Source organism: Orcinus orca, chromosome 10 (genome assembly GCF_937001465.1).
Source record: "Orcinus orca chromosome 10, mOrcOrc1.1, whole genome shotgun sequence".
Lineage (NCBI taxonomy): Eukaryota > Metazoa > Chordata > Mammalia > Artiodactyla > Delphinidae > Orcinus > Orcinus orca.
The window spans coordinates 81,711,111-81,731,144 of record NC_064568.1 but is presented as its reverse complement, the minus strand read 5'-3'; the positions used below and the strand labels follow the sequence as shown (position 1 = coordinate 81,731,144).

Below are 20,034 nucleotides of genomic sequence, written 5' to 3'. Positions count from 1 at the left end.
TTTAAAAAGGCAGTACAACAGAAAAGCAAAGTAGAAATGGAAATTTAAAAAAGAAGAGAGAAATATATTAAAGAAAAAGAGGAAGAAAAAAATAAGGGAAAAGAACACAGAATGACCAAAAAGCAAATTAAAAATAGAAATGTATAAAAATATGTTATAAAACATGGAGATCCCAAAAGACTAAATTAAAAAAACTAAAACAATGACAAAAGAAAGAAAAAGAAACCCAAAAAAAGCTAGAACCAACAGCAGAATGAATCAAAACATAATAAAATTAATAGTCATAATTATCTTTCCCTGGGGTCTCCTCTCTAAGTGTCCTTGCACATGCTGTGAGCCACAGCCCACCTCTGCCTCCCCAAGAGGTTCTCCTCTGCCTCTGGGCTGGTCTCTAGATCTGCTGTGGGCCTGTGGGGACCACTCAGACTCTGATCTGGCCCAGTTCCTGTGTGTACTTGCCCCCAAAGTCCAGAGCTGCCAGAGCTAGACCATTTTCATTTGTGGGAACAGTCATTGTCTACTCAGATATTCCATAGACACAGGGTCTACTTAGCTGATCATGCGGATTTAATCTGCAGCTTGTACAGTTGATGGAAAGATTTTCCATCCTATTCCTTAGTTGCCCCATCTCTGGGGTTCAGCTTTGGTTTTATCCCTACCTCTGCATGTGGTCCACCCACAGGAGTCTGGTCCTGAGGCTGCCTTGGAGCTCTTGGGTCTGCCCCTGTGAGGACCGGGCACAGAGGTGGTATGACCGCTTGGATCGCAGGAGCCCCGGTGGCACCAAATGCAGAGGCAAACCGGTGGCCACAGACACAAGAGATATGGCCTGAGTGAGGGCCTTTTCTGGTGCCCAGCATTAAGGCACGTGAAAGCCAGCCCTGTCCGTGGATTTTTCTGGCACCTGGCAGAAGGCATGTGGGGGCCAGCCCTGAGGGAGCTTTTTTTTTATTATTATTGCCCTGCAGGCAGTGTGTGAGGGCCAGCTCTGAGGGGACTTTTTTATTGCTGTCAGCCGGCTCACAAGAGCCAGCCCTGAGCGGGCTTCCTTTATTTTCATCAGTAGGTACCGGCATGTGGGGAGAGAGAGGCTACAATAGTGGCTCCTCCCCCTGCATGTGACTCAGCAGTAGCGCCCTTCTTCCATGGCAGTCCAGTCTTCCTCCATAGGCATGCCCTGCTGCAGATGTCCTCCCTCCCGTCCCCTCAGTCCAACTCCCCACAGCCAACGGCAGTTCTCACTCTGGGCCTGTTCTCCAATTCCCACTCACCAGCTCCCAGCCCCTTTGCACACCTGTGAACACAAGTCCCAGTCCAGTAGGGTCGTGGTACGGACCATCTGTGAATTTCTTGTGTTTCTCACTCTGTCCCGTCTGCTACAGATCGGCTGCTTCACCCTATTCTGACCGCCTCAAATGCTTCCCTTCTGTACCAATCAATTTCCCCATCAGACAGGGGGTTTCCCCGAATTCGGGAATCTCTCCTCTGTTTCAGCTCCCCCGCCCTGGGGTTCAGGTCCCGTCCCACTTCCTCTCCTCCTCCTTCTCCCTTCTTTTTTTCCATTCTACCCAGTTATGCAGGGATATTTACAGTCCTTTCCTGTGTCCAACGTCTTCTTCTAGTTTTCAGCCAGTATTCGGTGAGAATTGTTCCATCTATAGATGTATTCCTGATGCATCCGTGGAGAGAGATGAACTCCACATCCACCTACTCCTCTGCCATCTTGAATCTCTCTCTGTAATATCCTTTAATACAAACCTTTCCAGCTAAAACTTGCCAGAAATAGATTCTTTAATTCCAATTTATAATTTTGATGGAATCACAGTTTCCCCAGTCTTGAACACTTTTCTTTAAATCTCCTGCCCATTTTTTTACTTTGGAATTCTTTTCACTATTCAACTGGACTGAATCCACTTTCTTAGTTTAGGCTCTCATTTCTGTGGAGTATTATCTTCAATATTTTCCTAAGAGAGTGTGCAGTAGGAATAAATTTCTGAGACCATGCATATCTTAAGTATTATTTTTCTAAAATATTATTTATATTTTAGCTAAATATTAAATTCTTTATCGCCTCAGAAATTAGAAGGCATTTTTATTCCACTGGTTACTATTACATAATGCTGCTGATGGGAAACGAGATGCTAGTTTGATGCTAGTCCTTATACAGGTGATCTTTTCTTAGAGATTTATTTGAAGATTTCTTCAGGTTCTCCATTATTTTGACCAACTATCAACCCTTTTTAATCTGAAGAATCCTTTATTTTTCCTCATATCTGGAAGATTCTCTTCTATTAGTTGTTGAATAACTCTTCATATTTCCTCATATATTTGTTTCTTTTCATTGTTCCCATTTTCAATCAATTCTTTCTTGATTTATAAATAAGTTAATTAATTTAAGAATTGCAGACTCCACTATGTATGTGTTTATTTATGTATACATAAAAAAGTGAAAAGTGAAAAGTTCAATGGAATTCTTGCGATAAAAATAGAGTGTATTCATTTGTTATGGCTGCTGTAACAAAGGCAACAAATTAATGGTTTAAAAAACAAATGTTTAGCCTCTTCAATAAGTGGTTCTGGGAAAACTGGACAGCCACACATAAAAGAATGAAATTAGAACACTCGCTAACACCATACACAAAAATAAACTCAACATGGATTAAAGACCTAAATATAAGGCCAGACACTATCAAACTCCTAGAGGAAAACATAGGCAGAACACTCTATGACATAAATCACAATAAATGCTGGAGAGGGTGTGAAGAAAAGGGAACACTCTTGCACTGTTGGTGGGAATGTAAATTGATACAGCCACTATGGAGAACGGTATGGAGCTTCCTTAAACAACTAAAAATAGAACTACCATACAACCCAGCAATCCCACTACTGGGTATATACCCTGAGAAAACCATAATTCAAAAAGAGTCATGTACCAAAATGTTCATTGCAGCTCTATTTACAATAGCCAGGACATGGAAGCAACCTAAGTGTCCATCATCAGGTGAATGGATAAAGAAGGTGTGGCACATATATACAATGGAATATTACTCAGCCATAAAAAGAAACGAAATTGAGTTATTTGTAGTGAGGTGGATAGACCTAGAGTCTGTCATACAGAGTGAAGTAAGTCAGAAAGAGAAAAACAAATACCATATGCTAACACATATATATGGAATCTAAGAAAAAAGAAAAGGTCATGAAGAACCTAGGGGTAAGACGGGAATAAAGACACAGACCTACTAGAGAATGGACTTGAGGATATGGGGAGGGGGAAGGGTAAGCTGTGACAAAGTGAGAGAGTGGCAGGGACATATATACACTACCAAACATAAAATAGATAGCTAGTGGGAAGCAACTGCATAGCACAGGGAGATCAGCTCAGTGCTTTGTGACCACCTAGAGGGGTGGGATAGGGAGGGTGGGAGGGAGGGAGATGCAAGAGGGAAGAGATATGAGAACATATGTATATGTATAACTGATTCACTTTGTTATAAAGCAAAAACTAACACACCACTGTAAAGCAACTATACTCCAATAAAGATGTTAAAAAAAATTTTTTTAACTGGAAAATTCACAATTATGTAGAAATTAAGCAACACACTCTTAAACACCAATGAGTTAAAGAAGAAGTAACAAAAGAAAATTTTGCAAATATCTTGAGTCCAATGAAAACAAAAATGCAACACATCCAACGTCTGAGATACAGTGAAAGCAGGGAAATTTATGGCTGTAAGCTATTAAAAGAAGAATTAACATACCAAATCACAATTAAACTTCACAATTTAAGGGACTTTTAAAAAAAGAACAGATTTATCCCACAGCTAGCAGAAGAAAGAAAATAATAAATATTAGAGTGAAGACAAACAGTAGAAAAACAATAGTGAAAAGCAATGAAACAAAAAGTTGGTTCTTTAAAAAAAAAGCTATTCACCATTTGATCTAAGATGGCTATTTTAACATTTTCAGTACTTATTCTGATTGCTGAATGTTAAGGACTTCCAATATATGAAAACAGCTTTTACCTTCTCCACAATTTTCTCCATTCAAAGCTAAATGTCATTAGTCCCTTTAAATTTTCAACTTATTCCAAGTGTTCAGACCCTTCACAATTCTGTATATTATACCTTTGACATACTCCTTATTAAATTTTTTTCAAATTCAATTTCCCAGCACTAAGCAAAGAACTCTAGCTAAAAATATGACCATAGAAAAGTACATTGACATCTCTTGCTTGGAGATTACTTCCGCACTGAGAAGCTCAGAATATGCTCACCTCTGTTCTCAACTCAAGGGTAAATTATTTTAAGGGGGGGTATTCCCTTTAGATCACAAGATGATTCTGACTTACCATTTTTGTGTGGCTTCTAATACATGAAATAACATGTGATTGCTATCAGGATTTATATACATATGGCCAGACTGATATTGCATAAATTATTCCAAGATGGATATCTAAAAAATCCACTTCAGATGTGTTTATGGTGGACTCACTGATCAAACAATGTTACTTCTTAGTTCCTTCCTTTCAAGGACACTCTAGATACACAGCAGAGCTTGGGCCTCCCCCAGAGTTCAGGCAACCCCCATCTCTCTCCAGAAAGGAGACATTGAATTGATACTGGGGAGAGCTTGGGTAAATTGATTTATGAATTTGTGTGGCTATGAAGGATACTCTTGCCTTGGTGGACAATGAGTGTGTTACATCATGTGGACCAGAGTAAGTGAAGATAACATGTCTACTCTCAGAGGAAGCATCAAGCAGTTCACAGTGATAATCATATCCATAGAAGCAAAAAAAGTGTATAAATCTTATGTGAAGGTAACTTGAATGCCACCCCATTAATGGCAAGAAATAGCTTTTCTTATTCGGGTAAACCTTTCCTCATTCACCAGTTGTGCATGAACAGACATTGGTAACCTGTAAACTTTGTCAAATCGTTGTTTATCTTTCAAGACAGAAAAGGTTAATCATTTGTTCAAAGTCTCATTTTATATACTTTTTCACTACTTAATATGAACTGGAGCTATAATCACTAGAGACTGGATTTCCACTCCACCCTTAGAACCTCCAAATAGTGCACATTAAAATGTTTTGATCATGCATATTAATATCCACTTAAAATTCCATATCAATATATTATTTTAAAGGTTTGATTTCGTTATTTTGCAAGGTGCCCAGTATGAGAGTATTGGTTTTCAATTTTACAAGGTGATTTTTTCCTACTTTTGGAATATAAAAATGAATGGATTAAAGTGAGATTACTCAAGGAGTTTGAATTGTGAGTCTGGAGTAGAGAGAAGATTCAGAATATGCAGGAAGCATATTACCAGAAGCATCACAGATATGAAGAGGAGAAATATGGGAAGAGTGATAGTATCCACAAATTAAAGTGTACTGAAAGAAGTGAGGTAGAAGAAAGAGGTGGAAGAAAAATCAGTATATAATGAGAGATAGATTGGTGAGGTAAGAACTATTTAAAGATGGCTAATTAGGGAATGAGAAGACAGGCTGACCAGACCTCAGAGTAACAGCTCCAACCCCTAGGCCTTGTACCCTGTGGTCTGCTCTATCTTTGTGGCCCAAATACTTTTACAGAGACTCTAGATACATAGATTCATATATACATATAAAAACAAACAATAACAGTAACAAAAAATCAAACTTAACTCTCAGAGTTTGTAAACAGTTTTCTAAACCAACTCATTGAGTCAGAAGGGCATTTGTTTCATGTCTGTCACTCTTGGTCCACAGGAAATTCCCGGCTTTATTCTGATCTGGATTGCCAGAGTTTGCAATGTCTTTGTGCTTCCTATACCAGTACAGAAGAGAGGGACTATATCACCCAGGGCAGTATCCTTGGGGCAGAGAGCTTCAGACACGTGAAGCACGTTTCTTGCTCCTGAGCTCTGTAGCCAGGTAGAGTATGGAGTATCTCAGAAGCAGGGAAGGAGATTCTGGACTTTTGCCCTTGTAGGGTGATAAAACAATATTTTAGTTGAAGGTATCCATTTGCTCACTTGAATGCACAGACAAATTATCACATATACACACAAAGTTCAGTTGATAAGTGGCTTTTTTTTCCCTTCATGCAGATAAAGCCCAGTGAGACTATCTAGTGCTGGAAAAGGAAGAAATTTTATGTTCACTTGACAATCTATGAAAACCAATAAAACTTAAGCCAGGATTGTTACAGAGTAGGCAGTGATTCTGGGTTCCTTTCCTTTTTCCCCAAACTTTATCTGTTGATTCCAGTCCTTGCTCCAGGATTATACTTCTGCAGTCCAAATTTAGGACTAACCTCTATCTTTCTCAAATTCTGCCTGTAAATGTAAACCTAGACTCTGCTTTGTATATTTCTAATCCTTACATGGGTCCACATTAATTTTATGGTGGAAAAATGTGCCATTGTGTGGCTGTACCACATTTTGTGTATGCATTGATAGACATTTGGGTTCTTTCCACTTTTTTGGCCATTGAGAAAAATGCTGCTATGAACATTTTTGTACACATTTTTTGTGAATATATACTTTAATCTCTCTTGGGTATATAACTTGGAGTGAAATTACAGAGTGATGGTAGTTCTATGTATAACTTTTTGAGAAACTTCCAGACTGTTTTCCACAGTGATTGTGCCATTTTTCATGCAACAAGCAATGTATAAATTTTTTTTAAATTTTATTGGGGTATAGTTGATTTATAATGTTGTGTTAGTTTCAGGTGTACAGCGAAGTGAATCTGTTATATGTATACATATATCCACTCTTTTTTAGATTCTTTTCCCATATAAGCCATTACAGAGTACTGAGTAGCGTTCCCTGTGCTATACAGTAGGTCGTTACTAGTTATCTATTTTATATATAAAAGTGTGTACATGTCAATGCCAATCTCCCAATTTATCCCTCCCCTCCTTACCCCCTGGTAACCGTAAGTTTATTTTCTACATCTATAACTCTATTTCTTTTTTGTAGATAAGTTCATTTTTGCTCTTTTTTTAGATTCCACATATAAGCGATATCATATGATATTTGTCTTTGTCTCACTTAACTTCACTCAGTATGACAATGTCTAGGTCCATCCATGTTGCTGCAAATGGTATTATTTCGTTCTTTTTTATGGCTGAGTGATATTCCATTGTATATACGTACCATATCTTCTTTATCCATTCCTCTGTTGATGGACATTTAGGTTGCTTCCATGTCCTGGCTATTGTAAATAGTGCTGCAATTAACATTGGGGTGCATTTATCTTTTCAAATTATGGCTTTCTCCAGATACATGCCCAGGAGGATCATACGGTAGCTCTATTTTAGTTTTTTAAGGAATCTCCATGTTGTTCTCCATAGTGGCTGTACCAGTTTACATTCCCACCAACGCTGTAGAAGGGTTCCCTTTTCCTCACACCCTCTCCAGAATTTGTTTGTAGAATTTTTGATGATGGCCATTCTGACCAATGTGAGGTGATACATCATTGTAGTTTTGACTTGCATAGCTCTATGAGATTTCTAATTTCTCCACATCCTTTCCAATACTTGTTATTTTCTTTTTTTTTTGCGGGGGTGTAGGGAGGGCATAGGACAGACATTCTAGAGGGTATGTGTGATATTACATTGTGGTTTACATTTCCCAAATGACTAATTGTGTTGTACATTTTTTCATGTGCTTATTGACCATTTGCACATCTTCTTCAGACGAATGTCTATTCAAATCATTTGTTAATTTAAAAAATTGAATTGCTTTGCTTTTTATTGTTTAACATTAAGAATCTTTATATATTCTTCATACTAAACTCTGATAAATAATTTGTAAATATTTTTTCCCTTTCTATGAGTTGCCTCTTCACTTTTTTGATAGTCTCTTTTTCAAAAATCTATTTATTTTATTTATTTTTGGCTGCATTGGGTCTTTGTTGCTGTGCACAGTCTTTCTCTAGCTGCAGCCAGTTTGGGCTACTCTTTGTTGAGGTGCGCAGGCTTCTCATTGTGGTGGCTTATCTTGTTTCAGAGCACGGGATCTAGGCACGCAGGTTTCAGTAGTTGTAGCACGCGGGCTCAGTAGTTGTGGTGCACAGGCTTAATTGCTCCTCAGCATGTGGGATCCTCTTGGACCAGGGCTTGAACCCGTGTCCCTGGTGTTGGCAGGTGGATTCCTAACCACTGTTCCACCAGGGGAAACCCCTGATAGTATCTTTTCAGACACAAAACTTTAAATAAAGTCAAATTTATTTATTTTTCCTCTGTTTGGTTGTGCTCTTGGTATAATATCTAAGAAGCCAGTGCCTAAGTCAAGATTTACACGTATGCTTACATTTAGATCTTTAATCCATTTTCAGTTGATGTTCTATATATGATGTGAGATAGAGGGCAACTTTATTCTTTTGCCTGTGGATGTTTATTGTTTCTTCACTATTTATTGAAAAGGCTATTCTTTTCCTATCAAATGGATGAAGTGATTTTTTGATGCTTGTCAAAAATCAGTTGACCATAAAATTATGAGCTTATCCTGGACTCTCAGTAAATTCCATTGACTTATTTGTTTATCCTTATGCCAGAACCACACTGTATTGATCACTGCAGCTTTGTAGTAAGTTTTGAAATGGAGAGATGAGAGTTTTCCAACTTTGTTCTTCATCAAACCATCTTGAGATGGTTTTGGCTTTTCTGGGTCCCTTGAACTTTCATCTGAACTTTATAATCAGATTGTCTATTTCTTCAAAAAATGTGTTTGGCATTTTGACAAAGATTGCATTGAATCTGTAGGTCACTTTGGATAGCATTATCATCTTAAAAATATTAAGTTTTCCAATCCATGCACACAGAATATCTTTCCATTTATCTATGTCTTTGTTAATTTCTTCCAACATATTTTGTAATTTTCAATTTGTAATCTTACACTTCCTTGATTATATTTATTCCTAAGTATTTTATTATTTTGATGCTGCTATAACTAAAACTTTTTCTTAATTTTATCTTTGGATTGTTCATTGCTAGTGCGTAGAAATACAACTGAATTTTGTGTGTTGATCTTAAACTTTGCTGAATTTCTTTATTATCTCTAATAGTATGTGTGAGTGGGGATGTGTGTGTGCATACTGTATGTATTGTCTGTATAAGAGGCTTTGAGTCTATAAATGATGTAGACTTCAGGAAGCTTTTTCATGTGCCAGGAGCTGCTCTGTAGTCCTTCCAGGTGCATAAGGCACAGGTAATATCTGTCACTGTAAAAGGATACTTCTGAATATATTCAGCTTAACAAGATGCATGTTCAATTTCAACTTAAGGAATTTAAAGAATTCTTATATTTAATAAATACATTATCTAGACTCCGCAGTTTTTATGAGGCCTCAATTGATGACCATAGATATTTTCCATATATTTTAAAATGTAACAATGTTTCAACATGTGGTTGTGAGATTGTAAAACTTTAATTCTTGTTCACCTTAATGGGATGCCTTCCTAGCCTCTAGAACTGTGAGAAATAAATTTACACTGTTTACAAACCACTGAGTCTATGGCGGTTATATATATATATATATATATAGCAGTCTGAACAGACTAAGAGTGATTTTTTTTCTTTCTTTCTTTTTTTTTTTTTTTTTTTTTTTTGCTGTGTGGCTTGTGGGATCTTATTCTCACAACCAGAAGTCGAACCTGGGCACCATGCAGTGAGAGCACGGAGTCCTAACCACTGGACCACCAGGGAATTGCCCTAAGAGTGATATTTGGATCTTGAGTTTATAATGATCAAATTTAGAATATATTTTAGACTCTCATTTTCTCAAATCTTTTTTCTGTCCACATACCTCTCTCTTCAAGGTCTCTAATTACTTTTGTTTTAGGCCCTTTAAAGTTTTTCATCAAAGCAGTGATACTCTTCATTTTTTAAATTTTTTTTGTACATTTCATTTTAGATAGTTTGAATTAATGTCTTCAAGTTCACTAACCATTTATTTATGCAATGACTAATCTACCATTAATCATATCCAGTGAAATTTTCATCTCACACATTGTACTTTTCATTTCTAGAAGTTCAATTTGGGTCTTTCTTTTAAATGTATATCTCTAGTGAATTGTTTGAACATATTTTAAACTATTTGGAATACAGTTATAACTTCTGTTTTAACATGTCTATAAATTTGAATACCTGTACCAGTTCCATGTCAATTTTAACGTATTGATTTTCTGTTCATTATATGTTGTATTTTCTTGCTTCTTTCCTTGCCTGGTAATTTTTGATTGAATGTCAGACAGTGTGATTTTTTTATCCTGTTGAGCTTTTCTCTGGAATGAATTTAAGATACTTGTAAACAATTTGGTCCATTAGAATCTTGCTTTTAAATTTGTTCATCAATATTGGATCAATATTTAGTCTAGTGCTAATTATTCCCCATTACTAGGGAAAGATTTTTGTGGGTACTCTACACAGTGTCCACTGCATTTACAAGGTTTTCTAGTCTGGGTGGTAGGATGACATTCCCTTCTCACCCTTGTTTAAGTATTAGTTACTGTTTCCTCTAATCATTTCATTTTAACCCAATAGATAGTTTTGATTGGGGGGAGAGGAAGGGCCTTTCCTTACCTTTGCTGGTGGACATACTTAGAATTCCCCAGAATACAAAGCAGTCATTCTCCTTATTAACATCTTAAGCAAAGCAATCACCTTTCTCTCTCATCATTCAATAGGATAAATACCTCAATTTGCTCTCAGTTGATTCTGGTTTTCCCAGACCTCCATCATGTTCACATCACCACATTAGTTAGAATTGGATTGTGATTGATATTTATTTTTTTCTTTCTAAAATTATCCTTGCATTTAAGATATAGTTTAGCTTGTTATCAAATTACAGTTTAACTTTTCTACTTCAACATTTGAAAATAGAACTCTTTTGTCATTTTTATTCAGTGTTGAGAAATGTGAGGAAGTGTATCTAATTTTTATTCCTTGAGCAGTGCTACTAAAGTGTGATCCTCAGACCAGTGCATATTTATAAAACCTTTCTTACTAGTTCTTTATGAAACAAATACAGAAATATAGTATTACAAAACTTTAGAGCAAATTAACAGAAAACATTAGTTATATTTTATCTAATAATAAAATTACCACTTGTATGTCTGTTTTTAACTCACTTCATTATTTCCAGTAATTTATTCAGAAAAGTATGTCTGTGATATATAATGCAAGAAACATTTACAACAATAACCAAAAGAAAAAAAAAGATTCTTCTCTGTAGATTGTTTGAGAAACACTGCCTGATGTGGTTAGAAACTATGGTCATGCAGTTTCATGGAGCCTTAAGCCAAGAGGCCTCATAATCAGTGGTCCTAGGGCTTACAGAGAATGGGCTACTGTCTTCATGGTTTATAGGTTCTTCTTCTAGGTCACTTAATATTGTACAGATGGGGAGAGCTCCATGGATTTAAGTTTGAAGTAAGGATAGAGTGACTCAGAGAAGTTGGCCTGGGTGAAAGAGAAGATGTGGGTTCTGTCAGTCATGTTATAGAAAGAAATGTCACTATCCTCATAATCCAAGAAAATCACAATCTTTCGTGGACACTTTTCTATCAGGAGAGGCTCTTCCAGGAAAATTTCTGGGGGAGAACAGGTGAGAGCCCTGTATTCACGTCCCTTCTTCTCTAAGACGCTGAACTTCTTCTTTTGTAGATGGCTGAGTAACCCACTCCTCTCTGTGGGCTTCTCATAAATGCCTAGAGTCCACTCATCAGTGTCCTCAATGTCCACCTCCCAGTAATGTCTCCCTGAAGTGAATTCTTTCTGACCGAGTTTGATAAGGTTGCCGTCTCCTTGCTTATTACATAATAATACCCGTGTTTCCTCTCTGATGTTCTCTTCTCTCTCTGGGTCAGAATTGTCCTGATGAAAGTTTTCATGATTTAGAGTCACAAGAGCTGGAAGAAAAAAAAGGAAAGGAAAAGGCCAACATTGTATATTTCAGAAAACTGTTTCCCCTGTAACTGTTTTGTTACAAGGGAAACCTTAACAAAACAGAGCAAATGTGTAAGGAGTAGGGATAGAATGCATCCCCTCTGAACATGTGTGTTGGGGGAGGTGGTGCTGGGAGGCGGCTGATGTGCTCTCATCTTGAGTTCTAGGCTACTTATCTTATCCTATCTATGTAGTTATATAGGTCAGTGTCTTGGCAGAATGCCAGAGTGAGCAGGTGACTTGAAGTGTTTATTGGAGAATGGTGTTCTTTCCATGTCCTCTGCAAATTAGACCTATGTTCCTCAATTAGTAACAGGATCCAAGTGAGCTGACCTCTCTACAAAGAACAACTGAATTGCTATTTTGAGCACTTCTTACTTAGTTTGGGGTCTCCTCAGCTGAGGGGCTATCTTAATTTCTGTTTTAGAACCAAGTGGACCCCATAGATGAGGAAGCTGTGCCAATATATTGAAAATGGAATCACGACCAGAGTAGCTAAGCCTAGCAGCAATTTTCAGTTCAGGCTAATATTTAATGATTTTGATGTTTCTTCCCTCTCTTTACCAGAACAATAGTGCCCCTGTCTTTTCAGCGAGGAGCTGATGTTAGGAAAGAAAAGCGGGGTCTCAGAGGGCAGGTTGGAAGGGAGCCAAAAAGATAAAGAACAACTTACCAGGTTGGAACTGTTCCTTCCTCCAGTCTGAAAAAGAGCAATACAAGTTGAAACTGGGACGGAAGCATACCCAGGGAATGAAAAGGAGGTAAGGTGCTTCCTTCCCTGACTCATCACCTTCTCTTGTCAACATTCTCACCTCCTCTAAACCCCTCAAGCTCTGGTAGTATCCAGAAACTACAGGACAAATAGTATGCTTTCTGCGCTCTGTCTCACACTAGAAACTATCACATATTTCAGCCCGAAGCTGGGGCGTATTCTCCAGTCTGAGCCAGGTTTGGAGACCCCTGGAGCACGGTCTAATGCTCTACATGTCCCTCTACTATGCTCTCAAGACCTTTATGGACCTCCTCACTATGAGAGCTATAAACTGTATTTTTAAATTTAATTTAATTTTATTCTATTCCATTTTATTTATAGTTTTTCTAGCCTGTGATCTCCTCAGAGTAGAGTTTAAGCTTATGACTAAGGCATTTAAATGGGCCATTATTACTTTGACCCAGATTGTAATCAGATTGCTTATATTTTTCTCCAGGGACAGATTCCTCATGAGAAATAGAATTGCTTCTGCCTGTGGCCACTTCTCTTATGACAGGACTTGTGATTTTATTTAAAGATTGGGTATTCTCATAAAGTCTTGGGACAATAGGCAGATAAGGACATATCCATAATTCTTGATTGGAGCAGCACTGTGGTCTCTCACTAAACTGCGCTCCTGTCAGAAGTGTAGCACTCAGATGCATAGAATCTATGAATATATGAGTCAAGGAGGACATCTGAGATCATGTATTCCAGTCTTTTTGTCTTAGAGATAAGGACACTGAGCTCAAAAAAGAGAAAAGAACCTGATTTCTCAGCTGTAATTGGTAGAGTTGGAACTAAAAGTCAAAAGTCATTCTTAGTACTTTGTTCACTCCTTTAGAAACACGGGATTATTTTTCAGTATCTCATGAAAGAAAACTCAACAGAAACTGCTTAATCAACTTTAATCCGTGGGAGGACCTCCTCTTATCAAAGCACTTATCAGGCTGTGTGTAGTTGCCTGGTTCCTGGCTTACTTCCCCCAATGGACTTTGTTTCACAGGGTTAGAGTATAATAGTTTGTACCACCAACATTTAGCACAATGTCTGGCATATAAAACTTGCACAGATACATATTCAAGAAATGACCTGGTGTGCTTTTGAGGTCCAACTCTATATTACACACACACACACACACACACACAAGTTATAAACCCACAGAATACATGGACAAATTTTAGAAGGTATAAATATAGCCAATTTCCCCACCACCAGATAAACATATTTTTGCAAATCATATTCAAATATTTTTAAAAGTTGTTTTTCAACTTTTTTACACATAAACCTTCTCCCTATATATTGAATTTTACTTTTTTATTTCAAATAGGTAAAATAAGTGAAATCATAGTTAATATATTTTTCCAAATATAAAATATAATACATTTCCTGCTCTTTTAAACTTTATTTGTAGAATAGAAGTGCTGATATAATATAGTCTTTATTGTTCCCAAATCTCTCTTTATTCATCAAAATCACTCTGAGTTCTGTCCCTTCCTTCTTCATAGTGGATGAGCTAACAATTCTTGCTGAGTCCTACCCTAGCCATGTGGTGGGACTGACCAGGCCGCCATTACTTCTCCTTCATCATTAGCTCTGGAAGACAACTGATTATTTGAGCCTCCAAATACAAAATACTACAGAGTGATACCAAATAAATTTTCACAACTTTCAAGTGTGTGTGTGTGTGTGTGTGTGTGTGTGTTTATGACTCTGCTTATTATGCTCAGAATACCAGAGGCACTTGGCAAGACTAGGTCCATAGAGTTACGTACCAGGATATAGCAAGGCCTTCTTCCAATCTAAAACAGAAAAAATAGAGGTAAGACAAGATGAGACATTAATCTGGGGCCTTGAATTTTTCTTCCTTCCCCTTATTTCTCTTCCACTAATCATCATTCAATCCTTTAGTCTTTTCCTCTAAGGATAGGGAGCTGAGAACCTGTTGGTCATCAGGACATCAATTGACATGACAGAGTCTCTTACCTTCATTGTATAATGCCTTTCGCCTTTCTGAAAGAAACAACATTCAATGAGAGACCCAGAACAGGTGTGAAAAGGGGAACAACTTCTACACAGGGCATGAGAAGAAACAAGACTCACCAAGCTCTGCCTTGAGGTTCACTGGAAGAGGAGGAGATATAAAATCCATGAAACTGGGTTTTAGCTGCTCCTAAGTTTGGTGAGTAGCTAAATGAATTCAATTTGACCTTCTCTTAAGGGTCCCATAGTTAAGTAGGTGAGAAAGATTAGCAAACATATTTGTCAAATGTAAAAGGACGGGCACTAAGAAACGTTAACATGGGAAGTATCATGGGGTCACACAGGAAGGAGAGCCCATGCTTCATAGGAGTTTAAGATTTCTTAGGTGTTTCTAAAGCCTATTCTTGAAGGACAAAAAGGAAGAGAAGTTAAGGGAAGACATTTCCACAAAGAGAAACAGGTTGAGGCACAGTGGTGTGAAAAGGCATGGTGTGGGTTGAGCCGCAATTTGGAGGCTTCGTGACCACTGCCCACAGACCTCCTAACTTCCCACATGATTTTCTCCTTTCCATAGGACTCCCAGCTCTGTAGAATTCTTGGTACCCTGCGTTTTCCTTGGGATCCTTCAGTAATCTTTTATTTCCCCATCCACCCTACACAACCTGTATCTGCAGCTTTTCCATGAACCTCTGATTTGACCTGCTGCCCTGATTTACTTTTGACTCTAAGTGCCACTTGTTTTTCTCTCTTCATCTCCTCTGTGTTATGAGATTCTTCCTGCCTTTTCTTTACTTCTCTCTCTTTGGCTTTATGTTCTCTCCAGCCAGTGTAGCTGATCCCGATGAGGAGAAGCACCAGCAAAGGGAGCATCCCAGCCACGGAGACGTCCTGGGGAAGAAGGGCTCTGACACAGGCATGTGGAGACACAGTGAGAGACTGACCTGGAGGAAGCCCTGCCCTCTCTTCAAGGCTCCCTTCAGCCTTCCTTCACTCCTACTTGCCCTTAATGCACCCAATTCTGCCTTGGAGTTTGTGCCGTACTGACCTGGGAGGAAGATGGCTGACACTTTCTCCTGGCCAGAGAAGGGGTTCTGGATGGAGCAGGTCACATTGTCCAGAGAGCTGTCCGTGACCACAAGCGATGCCTCCACATAGAACAGCCCATCTCCATCTTGGGTCTGAGACTCAGAGAGGGATGGTAGCTTCACTCCCACCATGTTGCTCCACTGCACCCTGGGTTTTGGGAACCAGCCACCTGAGGAGCACAGAACTTAGATCCCGCGATCCTCAGGCCCCATCATGTAAACGTGAGGGGCAGAGCCCAAGCCTGAGGAGAGAAGACATGTGCCTGAGGGCTGTGGTCCTCGGGATTCAGGAGTCCCTGAGGCTGAAGGTGTAACTGCCTTTCACTAGGCTGATGAGCAAACTGAAGCTCAGAATTCAAAACTGCTCATGGCCAAAGTTACGCTTACCTGTGATTCAGTTTTTAAATCAACTTAATGCTTTTGCACTTTACTTGGACTGAGAGAGCTTTGGGATCATTCCAAGAAGAAAAAAGAACAGGGACAATGAAAGTTAGAAGAAAGGAGTTTAATTCTACAAGTTGTCTCTCTCTCCTGATTGGGTCAAAAATATTTGAAGGCCTCAGTACCTATCTGAATTAATACTAGTTAGTTAATTTTTGTGATCTTTTGGATACTAATATATCTTCAGAAGGATTGCCTCCTTTATTGTTTAAAAGCAGAGTACATAGTCTTATCCTCACTGTACAGTTTAGGAAATTGACATTCTACAAGGCAAAATATTATATAAACATATGGAAGATCATAAGAAATGCCAAGTTAGGAATCCATATGTTCTCACCCTTCCCTTTGCTTTACACCATGACACATACATTCTGTGCTCAGTTAACTTACCTATCACACGCAGCTCCACAATGGCTTCTTGGGAGATGTGACCATCCTTAAAATGACACCGATATTGGCCATCATCAGAGGCACGGATGTGTTGGATCAGCAGGGCCACCGCGCCTTTGCCAATGGAGTCCCCCACCAACTCTGTCCTGCCACGGTACTCCAGCATTTGCTCCCCTCCTTGTTCCTGTCCATTCTGGTACACAAGCACTGTGGAGGAGAGCTGGGCTCGGTACCACTGGATCTGCATGTGGGCTGCACTCTGCTCAGGAGACAGCTGGCAGGGCAGACTGGCATCTGCCCCTAGCAGGACCATGATGGGCTGAGCTGGTCCCTTCACGGAAAACCCAGACACTGCATGAAAATTAAAGACAAATTGGGGGAATGAATGGGGGTAGGGGGCAGGATGAGATGGTAGACCCCCCTGCATTCTTTATGTAGGGACCCAAATGTATTTCTCTCTTATTTGTGTTATTTTTTGACCTCAAATTAAAGAGACAATAACAGAAAATGCCATTATCGTGACTTCATAGCTGGTTCTCTTCAAACCTGGAGTCTGAAAACTTCATCTTGAGGGGACCTTTTATTTTATGAAGAAAGGACTTATGTCCCAGAAAGAATAGATGGGTTGTCCAAGATCATAAGCAGATAGAGCTTAGGGATCCTGAGTTCAAATTCTTTGTACTCAGACTTGGGTTTTCTTGACAGTGAAAACATTACAAAGTATGGGAGTTTTGTGGTTTTTTGTTTTGTTTTTTGTGGTACGCAGGCCTCTCACTGTTGTGGCCTCTCCCATTGCGGAGCACAGGCTCCGGACACACAGGCTCAGTGGCCATGGCTCACGGGCCCAGCCGCTCCGTGGCATGTGGGATCTTCCCGGACCGGGGCACGAACCCATATCCCCTGCATCGGCAGGCCGACTCTCAACTACTGCGCCGCCAGGGAAGCCCTACAAAGTATGTTTTAACAAACAGTTACATCAAATTTAAACAGGCTAAAATCAGTAGTACGCAATAAAGACTTAGATAAATATTATAGCTATGAGTTTTGCGAGGTCTGCTCAAAGGATTAAGATGTGTTGATGTGAAGGAGATCACTCCCACCCTTCACCCAACCCTTCAAGCCTTCTGTTAGCAGCAGACACAGCCACAGTTTCCCCCAGAAATAACTCGTTTGAGAAGATGCAGAGTTGGGACTGATGGACCCATTATATGAGAAGAACCACTGAAAACACACCTACAAATAAAAAGTATGAGGGAGAACACTGACCTGGGGAGCACCACGTGGACACCTGGAGAAGGAGAAGAGTGGGGAGAAAGCCAGCAGGAAGGAAGCTGGGAAAACCCGCCATCTTCTTCAGAGCAGAAAGTGGAGCAGGTGGAAGCACAAAACGTTCACTCTGACAATGAGGTACTCTGTCGGAGAAGGTGCTGAGAAGCTAGCCGAGTGAAAGTTCTTGGAAAACAAAAATCCCGTGTTCAAAGACATACTTTTATACACAGGTTTTTGGCTATTTTCCCTCACAGACCTTGAAAAAAACACCACCAATGCCCACCCGTTCCCAATGGGTTTTGTTTTCTTCCCTCCTTCTTCTTCTTCTTTTTTTTTTTTTCCTGAAAACTGGTTCCCCAGCAGGTGTAGAAAACTGTAAACTGTTCTCTTGTGTCCTGTGGGCTCACTTGCTTATCTACAGATTCATCTGCTCACCGGGGCTCTCTTGAAACCGAAAACCCTGAGTTCAATGTTGAGAGATGAAGTCAGACACAAAATTTGTCCACTCCACTCAGCCAGATTATTTCCCCCCCTCATTCATTCATTCATTCATACATTTATTTATTTATTTATCTATTTTGACTGCAAATACTCTTGTGGCTTAACTTCTGAAAGGGAAGGGAATTTTGTCACCACATGACTCAGAGCTCAAGCCCTTCTTTTCCCAGTACCCACATGTCCCACAGACACACCTGCACATCACCATATGTTTCTCTCTCACCATCCAGATTGAGCCAAGGGGGGCTGCTGGAAGCTCCTGGAACCTACAAGACCTGGCACCTACAAGACCCAGCTCCAGAGACAATTTGCACCTGGTTGTTCTTGAGGTCAGCATCCAACGGTGTGGCTTCAGGGACTGGAAACGGCCGGTTTCTAACCCATCCCTGGATTAGGAAAATATTCTTAGGAAGGAGGAAAAACAGGGTTGCCAATAGGCACTGGCATTTGAATGCCTCTCCTGGAATAGGTTTAACGAGAGAGTCACAGCCTGCCTGCAGCTCTTTTACTTACTTTGAAAGTGGAAGTAATAAAGGTCATCCCAGGGGACTTTGGACTGGGCTGAGCTATAGAATGATAGGAACTCTAAAGTTGCTTTGGTCAAAAATGCTCAGTGTAGCTCCCCCACCACCACCTGCAAAGGACTGAAATGACATTATTTGGGGAGAGGGAGTCATCTTCCTGTATAATACTCAGTTCGGCCGGTAATCCAAATGTCCATCTAACAAAGCTAGCTGATTTAGAGGATAAGCCCAGGAGAAGCATGCTTACTCTCACCACACCATGATTGATATTGGAAGCCACGTGCAGAGCTGCACAGGGGGAAATAAGAGGTTGAAAATGGAGGGCTCTCTGCTCCAAGAATAGGTCTGTATTTCCAAAAACCTTAGGGCTCCCCAAAGTAGAATAGATATAACTACACAGTTTTACCGTGCTAGATACAGAATGCTCACATGGCATTTTCTTTCCATTTCACACTCTTTCCAAGTTTGATTCATGTTTCTTCATGTCACACAAGGTTTACAGATAATCAGAGACACAAATAGCAATTGCATAAATATTAGTATGTAAGTCCCTAACTGTCTGGCTAAATGAATACCAAGATCCTAAACAAATATTTTCTAGAGACAATGAGGTACATTTGCCTTTTTAAGAAATCAAATGTCTTGAGATATAATTTGCATGCAATGGAATGCATGGTTTTAAAACATGCATTTGAATGAGATTTCACAAACGCTTACACTCATGTAACCACCACCTCCATCAAACTGTGGAATTTTTTTGTCTCTTGAAAATTTTCCTCATGTCCATTGTCCATCAATCCATTCCAGGGGGTGGAAAAAGAATATTCTGATATAAATCATGATAGCTTAATCTTGCCTATTCTAAAACTTCAACAAAAATGGAGTCATACAGTATGTATGCTTTTGTGCTTGGCTTCTTTGGCTAAACAAAATGTATTTTGGGATTCAACCACGTTGTGTGTATCAGTACATTAACATTTTTTATATTGTTGCATAATATTACATTGTTTGAATATAGGACCATATATTCTTCCGCAGTTCTCTTCGGGGCTGTCTCCCCACCTCATGCATGACCTTTCTTTCCACTCAAATTCTTTCCCACCAAGCTGGGCAACCCTCCTCCGTAAGGCCATCCTGTCTCATTTGGGGTCTG

General features: G+C 39.3%; 1 protein-coding gene across 1 annotated transcript; it reads right to left on the bottom strand.

Annotated features, from left to right (window-relative positions):
* Nucleotides 1-11,379: 11,379 nt before the first annotated feature.
* Nucleotides 11,380-17,938, bottom strand: LOC101279533 (butyrophilin-like protein 1). The gene is given in 10 exon segments (XM_012538981.1): nucleotides 11,380-11,903; nucleotides 12,614-12,640; nucleotides 14,467-14,493; nucleotides 14,678-14,704; nucleotides 14,795-14,815; nucleotides 15,391-15,549; nucleotides 15,552-15,578; nucleotides 15,720-16,001; nucleotides 16,591-16,941; nucleotides 17,857-17,938. Coding segments are annotated over 10 exon segments (1,527 nt in total).
* Nucleotides 17,939-20,034: the final 2,096 nt, after the last annotated feature.